Genomic DNA, 7,278 nt, shown 5'->3' on the forward strand with positions numbered 1-7,278 from the left:
TGCCTCTCCGGGCCCCGCCGTGCTCCTCTGCCCGGTCCCGTTCGGGGCTGGATGCGGCCCCGGGGCTGCATCCGCGCTGCGCCGCCGCCCCCTCGCGGTTCCCCCCCGCGGCAGCACCGGGCCCGGTCCCGCAGCTCTGGGCTGCTCGCCTCGGCCTAAAAACCATCGAGGGGGTGGCTGACCCCCCAAAACACCTCACTTTCCCCCCTCGCAAAGCCAGTGCTGAGCCCCTTTGGGTGCAATCTAGCATTGTGTGGTGCAAACTGGGGCAAACTGGTGCAAACCCAGCGTTGCTTTGCCACATGCCAACAGGAGAGTACGTGTCCCATCTGCACCCTCCCAGCGTCCTGCACCCTCAGGGTGGTCCCGCAGACCTCCCAGACCCCAGCCCTCACCTCCAGCACCGGCTTGGCCCTGTTGTGGACGGAGAGGACGTGCGTCACCCCACTCCTCCGCAGGTTTTCCCCATCCTCCGAGTCTGGAAGTGGGAGCAGCATGTGAATCTCCTGCCCTTCTGGAGATCTGCTGAAGCCAGCACCCACCAGCAACCCCCATCCACCACCCTCAACCCCCCATGGCAGCCCCTTCCCCATATCATGCAGGAAGGGAGAGCGGGCAGTGATGCACCTCCCTAAAAGCAAAATCCTCCTCAGATGCACTGGGTATTGCAGTATAACCACCCGCAGGGTCAGAAATTATACTGCAAATGAAACCCAAGCTTCATCCTGCTCCTATTTTAAATATTTTCTCAGCAGACACAGGGAGACTTCCAGCCATGCCAGGGGTTCCCTGGGCTCCAGCACGGCTGGTGAGAAGAGGAGGCTGAGGGGTGACCTTATCCCTCCTGAAAGGAGTTGGCAGAGAGGGAGGTGGTCTCTTCTCCCATGTAACAAGCTATAGGATGAGAGGAAATGGCCTCAAGTTGCACCAGAGGAGGGTTAGACTGGATCTGAGGAAAAATTCCTTCACTGAAAGAGCGGTCAAGCACTGGCAGGGGCTGCCCAGGGCAGTGGTGGAGTCCCCATCCCTGGAGGGGTTCAAAAAACCATGTGGATGTGGTACATGAGGACATGGTTTAGTGGCCATGGTGGGGTTGTGTTGACAGTTGGACTTGATGATCTTAGAGGTCTGCTCCAGCCTTAATGATCCTATGGTGACCACAGCTCCCTGTGGATGCCCCTTTCCGGGGCTACTTGCGATTGAGATAGGTGGTTTTTGGGGCTTCATTTCTCCAGAAGATCCTGAAGTCCCCAGCCAGAAGCAGGCACAGGAAGCCCCTGAGGAGAGGGGCCCCTCCAGCCCCACTGATAACCCAAGGACCCCACAGCAGCACGGAGATGGAGCAGGGAAAGGCACTCACCGCGGATGTTCCCGAGGTACAGACCTTTGACAACCTGGGAGGTGACAAAAAAGGAGGTTTCAGATGGCGCCGGGCACAACGCGCATCCGATGCGGTGGGAGCACCAAGCTGCCCCACGCCTCCCGCTGCAGCTTGGTTTTGTTTTGCAATTCTATAGCAACGGCCTCTTGCAAATACTTTCAAAAGCTGCCTCTGCCAGCTCGGGATAGACGGGCAAAGGCACCGGCTATTTATAACACTTTTCTGGCCAGGATGTTGCAGAAAGTGCTGTCAAGTGTGCAAATTCGGCCTCCAACCTGCTGCTGCAGGGTTATAAAGGAGAAAAAGGGTCATTTCGGCATAGTTAAGGGGTGTAAGAGGCTGCCAGAGCAGCTTCCAGGGGCACAGAAAGGAAGAGCAGGCTCCCAGTTGGACTGATTTGCACTCGTCTGGCAGAAGACACCTGGTTTGAGTGCCCATGGGAAGGGTTTGCAACAGCTCTGGGTCACATCCAGCCCATTCAGCTGAACCCCAGCCCGCTCCTAGGGTGCAAACATCTGGATTCAGCAAACATCTGTGAGCTGAGTCCTGCATCTCATCGAGTCAAAGCAAAATCCTGCAACACAAATGTGTCTGCACCAACCCAGACCCCCAAAAAGCCTCCCCAGGAGGTTGTAAAAGCCCCTTTGCAGGTTGGGCTGTGTCCGCAGGGGGTGAAATCTCAGTGTTAAATCACATCAGAGCCATGCAGAGAGAGTTTGTCCTGACCTGGTCTCTCCGTTGATGTCCCAGAGTCTAATTTTAAACCGGAGCACGCTCGTACCAAGTAGTTATTTAAGGATACAAACAGAAATCAATCCCCTCTGCCAGCCCTGGCGCTCAGCAAAGCAACAGGCAGCAGAAAAAAAACCCCTTCCCCTTCCCAGTGCACGGCTGCCAGGCACGGGTACGTCCCGGGGGTGGCAAGGGGAAGAAATTTCCCTGCAGGGCCCCCATCCGCCCTAAGGATTTTAATGTCACGTCCTTACCACCCAAGGGATGAACATCTAAAATGAGCTGTCGCTTTTTTAACAGCCACACACACTTAGCTCATCACCTTGGATATAAACCCAGCGATCACTGTTTGCTTTCTTAATTCCCTTTCTTAAGTTGTGGAAGATTCAAAGGGGAAGGAGAAAGGGAGGGTGCAAATGGGTGGATTCAGGGCATCGTGATTTGGAAACAAGCACCCCCCTGGGCTGCAGGAGGAAGGTCCTGCCCCAGAAGGACTTGTGGCCACCATCCCGCTGTCCCCCCAGTACCTTGCTCATTCCAGTCCCCATTGAATTTTCTCTCCCCAGAATCGGGATTCAGGCAGCTTCTCGGTATCCAAGGCTATCTGCAAAATAAACAGCCGAAAATCCCAGCCAGGATGGTGAGGTCTGCTCCCCTCCAACCGTGTATCCCTGTGCCAAGGGCAGGAGGAAGGGGAACACATGCCCAGGGAGCATGCAGAGCCCTAGCAAACTCAGCTCACTTACCAGCCCCAAGCTGCTCCGGCAGGTCTCTGCCACTGGTGGGTAAAGGGGACCGAGGAGAGCGGCTGGTGCCGAGCAGGGGAGGACGCAATGAGGATCCAGGGCTGTGGAGAGGCTCAGGTTTCTTTCCCGGGCTCCCTGGGGCCTTTGCAGCCTTTTGGGGAGGGTGAAGAGGAGGAGGTTCCTGGGAGTGCTCACCAGGCTTCATCCCAGGGTGATGCAGAGAAAACCCCGCAGCCATCGCCGGTCTGTGATTCTGCCACCCTTGTAGCATCCTTCTCAGCACCCAAGACAAATGTGGCACCTGCAGGGTCTTTCTCTCACCACTTAAATCCCACCAAACCATCTCACCTTAAAAGAACCTTCCCAAAATTTCTCTGACTTAAAGGGAAAGGCTGGGCACAGCACAGCGACAACCTGGAGTGACCAGGACTCCCCAGGATTTCCACCATGGCTGCTAAATTAACACATGGGTTTAAAACCGTGACGGTTCCGTCATCAGGAAAAGAGCAAAGCGAAGTTGAGACTCGTTTTAAGTATTTTGGGCTTTTTTAAACCGAAGGCAGCAGTTTGCCTGCAGAAAGCCTAGGACACAGATCAGCTGGAGGGAGAAATTCAGCAGCTGCAGGCAGAGCAAAGCAAAGGAGCCAGGTTCCCCAGATCAGGCCCTGCAAATGTTAAACCATGAACTAGAACTTGTTCAGACCACTGCAGTTAATAAAAGATCAGAGATCCTCCCCCTAAATGCAGCATTCCTTTCCCTCCCCCAGCTGTAGCGATCCCCATCACCTCACATAAGAGGCAAGGCATGAAACACGCTTTGTGGTTTCATCTAAACCTACTCCTGGCTGAATTGAGATTGAGTAATTCCCACTGCAAAAAGCGAGCTCTGCAGCCTGCCCCTGCTGCCAGGAACTTCATGAGGGCAGAAGCAATGTTGATCCCCTGCAGTTTGAACTCCTGCTACTGCGGTGCTATTTTTGGAGTGGTTACGGGATGCCGAGCCTCCCCCGGGAGCTGGGATCTGCTTTACCTTACATGAAGCTCCAAGCTCCACACAGCAGCGCTGTGAAACATTCCCTTTATTCCCTTTAAATACACCAACCATGACAAGGCTGACCGGGAAAGCTTTGCCCCTCAGCTCCCACTACAGGATACCCCCACTACAATCACATCTAAAGGCCAACAACAGGAAACTTTCAAGTTAACCAGACATTTATTAGCATCTCTGTAGGCGAAGAGGTTGTTCCAGTACATAAGCAACGAGGTCACGCACAGGTGATGGAATCATTTCGTGTTCAAGCAGAGCAGCTTCCACTGAGTTGCTTCATTTCTTCCACTCGTTCTTCTCGTAATCCCACTGGGCAGAGATGCCCTCCACGGGATTCATCCGCATGTCCAACATCCTCTTCGTCTGCGCCGCCACCCACTCGTCAGAGAAAGTGTGCGGAATAGGGCCGTACACTGCAAGGCGACAGCGGGACGGGTTACAGCACGAGACAAAACCACCACGTGGAGAACAGAGGTAAAAATTTTGCCAACAAAAAGCTTGTTTTTCCTCCCCTGAAGCCAGCAGCGCTGATCACACACACACACACACCCCATCACCTGCTCAAACCCACGCTCCCTACATTCAGCTCTGACTGGATTCCCCTGTCGCTCCTCGAGCGGTTTTGTTCATCGCTAAAGGCTCTGTACCACGACGACAACCCTCTCCTCAAGCTTCACCGCGAGATGAAGCCTCATGACAGAGAGCAGCTCATTTAGCTGCAAGCTCTGCCTCACGGCAGCTGGAGGGCTCCCTCGAGGCGGCACCGTGAGCTGGGAAGGAAGCCAAACGTGGCAGAGACCCAAATGTTTACTACCAAGGTGGCATTAAAGCTTTTGCAACAGCGGGTTCGACAGGGAGGGGAAGCTCTGGGATCAGCAGCGCATCACCGCTCTGTCCCCTCCCCTTCCTCTCCTCCCACCAAAGCTCTCTGCACCGCCTTCACCTTTCTACGAGTCAGCTTCCTGAAAATTTACAGCACCTATCTCCACTTTATGGAGAATTCCCTCATTTCCCATCAGCGATCAACTCTCCATTTAAGAGTTAACACCGCCTGGCGTTTACTTACTGTAATGTTTCTGCCAAATGAGGATGAGACCGCTTAAACCAAGAAAGAACAGCACTCCACCCAGCACGGTCTTCCATTCGTTTGTCCCTTTGTTCATTTCTGCGTAGGTCTCGTTAAATTTGATACGATACACTGAAAAGAAGACAATTAAAAGCATCAAAGCATCGCTTTTCCTGTGGCTTGCAAGGCAACAGCTCCAAAGCTGATGGAAGGGGAAAGGGCTGGCGCTCTCCTTCCCTCCCCCTGCTTCCCAGCACAAGCCATTTCAGCAGCAATGTTCATATTTCAAAAGGCTTCTCCCAGCTTTGCCACTAAGGCCCGCAAGATTTGGGAGTCTGAAGCAGTACTAGATTTGGAGAGTGCTTATGAGCAGTTCCCAAAAGTTTTACACCTTCACAGATCAGGTTCTTTCATCCCGTGTCGGCAGTTACAAAGATGATGCAGTTGTATTCGCAAGTCGACACACCCGGCTCTGCACTTTAATTACCTGAAATTTGGTAGCACTAAGGTCACAGTCAGTAAAAATCAAACACACGGGGTTCATTTTCCTCAGCTGGAGGAGCAATCACCTACTGTTATAATGAAGAGATTTTCTTCTGACTTGTGAGAGCAAATGGGAATCAAGAAACAAGTATAAATTATTACTCGTTTCCTGGAAGAAATTGCTGACCTTGACCTCAGGCACCCAAAAACCACCACAGCACCAAGAATCCCAGGAGAACAAACCACCCATCTCCACTCGTGTACACGTAAGGAGCTCCATGGTAATTACCAAACTAATTACCAAAGCTCTTTCGCTGCTGCCCAGAGCAGAGTTTAACAGGCCCAGCCCACGGCCACCTCTCCAATAAAAGTTTCCAGTAATGAACGTGCAACAAATTAATGGCGTGGCTGCCAGCTGTGGGGTTACTGAAAGCCCCCGCTACCTACATTCAACTTTCTCATCGACGGACAGAGCAGTCCAAGACGCCTTTTCCTTCTCTTTCAGCGCCTTCTGCTGAGCAGAGAGATCCTTTACAAAGGCCACTTCGGGCAGGGGAAGATCGCGACGGTCGACGTAGGCTGGGAGGCTGAAATCCTCTGCTTTGACAACGCCAGCTGCACAGGGGAACAGAAGAGACACTCGCTCAGGCTCCCGACTCCGGCGTAAACGTCTCTTACTGGTTACAATACAAAAAAACTTCAACAGCTCAGTCAAAAAGGTGAGGACAGTTACGGAATCCAGGAGGGAAAAGGCTTCCAGATGAAGCATTCATCGAAGGAAGAAGAGGGGAAAGAGAGAGAATCTCAAGTGGGTGCTACTTGGGGAGCATAAGAATAAACCAGAAAGGGAAGCAACACAAAAGGCAGGATCCAAAATTACTTCATTGATGTCTTGGCCACCTCTGTCTCCAGCTGCCACGCTGATCCCCTCCCCTTCTAGACACCTAGAAGCCCTCTCCCCTTTTCCCATCCCGGTTTCTGCCTGCCCCTCACCTCCTGGCACCTTCCCAGGGGTGGCCGGCCCTGCCTGCTCCCCACCAATGCCATTTGCTGGCACAGCCTGCTCAGATCTCCTGCCTCGCCACCCTCCTCCTTCCTTACCCAAACCCCAGCTTTTTGTGCTCTTCCTCTAAAGCACTTGTTTTATTGTCCTTACTAAAAAATGAAGCAGCTGTCACCTACCATGCCCGTGCGCTCTCAGGCAGATGGAGGTGGAAATGGCTCTCTTCCCAACAAGGCTGAATGCCCTTGAAGCCAACATCCTGTGAGGACAAAACAGCAGCAGGGAAGTCAGTGTCAGGTGAAGCCACTGAACATCCAAAGATGAAACAATATCATTTTCTACAAAAAAGAAAAGCCGGCCTAGAGGCTTCCTGTCCCTTCCCTGAAAAGCAGCACACGACACCAAAGTGCTCCAGGCTTTTCAGGGATGTTCCCCCATCAGTTACTTGGATGAGTCTCCTCTTCTGCCTCCTTTTCCCAACAGCCTCCCGTGTTTGGACTCAAAGGCACTGCCTTGTTCACATCAGCCTTGCACGATGCTTTCATTCGGTAACAAATCGTTACCGGGTGTAAGCCTGGAGCCTCAAGCGAGCCTAAACACAGCTCACACTCATTGAAGCAATGCTCCGACGCACCCGGGGGAAGGGCAAACGCCCAGCTAACGGTTCCTCCCACGGATGTGGGTGCCCACAAAACGTCCCGCCGGGAGCGACGCCCCCGCTCCGGGATCCGGGTCTCCCCCAGGCCCCCGATCCCAGTTAGAAACTCCTCGCCCGCACCACGGGGAGGGGGGCGCCGACCCCTGACCTTGGAGTGGGGC

At 53.5% G+C, this 7,278-nt stretch overlaps 2 protein-coding genes across 2 annotated transcripts in view; both read right to left on the minus strand.

Moving 5' to 3' along the window:
* LOC104546100 (dual specificity protein phosphatase 22-A-like) overlaps nucleotides 1-2,661 on the minus strand; it is a 12,356-nt gene extending 9,695 nt beyond the window's left edge. Inside the window, exons 1-3 of the mRNA XM_010191392.1 lie at nucleotides 2,641-2,661; nucleotides 1,361-1,394; nucleotides 396-478 (exon numbers count right to left, since the gene is read on the minus strand). Coding sequence (XP_010189694.1) covers nucleotides 396-478; nucleotides 1,361-1,394; nucleotides 2,641-2,661 — 138 coding nt within the window. The remainder of the gene's footprint in view (nucleotides 1-395; nucleotides 479-1,360; nucleotides 1,395-2,640) is intronic.
* A 1,392-nt stretch (nucleotides 2,662-4,053) lies between these two features.
* On the minus strand, nucleotides 4,054-6,721 carry LOC104546099. Its single transcript, XM_010191391.1, has 4 exons — nucleotides 6,639-6,721; nucleotides 5,904-6,071; nucleotides 4,974-5,105; nucleotides 4,054-4,320 (listed from the first exon to the last, which is right to left on the minus strand). The coding sequence occupies exons 1-4, from the start codon at nucleotides 6,715-6,717 to the stop codon at nucleotides 4,184-4,186; spliced, it is 516 nt and encodes a 171-aa protein (XP_010189693.1). The 5' UTR covers nucleotides 6,718-6,721; the 3' UTR covers nucleotides 4,054-4,183.
* Nucleotides 6,722-7,278: the final 557 nt, after the last annotated feature.

Source organism: Mesitornis unicolor, unplaced genomic scaffold (assembly GCF_000695765.1).
Source record: "Mesitornis unicolor isolate BGI_N332 unplaced genomic scaffold, ASM69576v1 scaffold17939, whole genome shotgun sequence".
In the NCBI taxonomy this organism is placed as follows: domain Eukaryota; kingdom Metazoa; phylum Chordata; class Aves; order Mesitornithiformes; family Mesitornithidae; genus Mesitornis; species Mesitornis unicolor.

Bases quoted from the DNA above. Each gene is read 5' to 3' on its own strand.
- LOC104546099 (XM_010191391.1), bottom strand. From the start codon at position 6,717: ATGTTGGCTTCAAGGGCATTCAGCCTTGTTGGGAAGAGAGCCATTTCC. The intron at 6,072-6,638 runs GTAGGTGACAGC...TCCCCTGTGCAG, and splicing joins CCTGAGAGCGCACGGGCATG to CTGGCGTTGTCAAAGCAGAG. The intron at 5,106-5,903 runs GTAGGTAGCGGG...TCTTCTTTTCAG, and splicing joins CGTCGATGAGAAAGTTGAAT to TGTATCGTATCAAATTTAAC.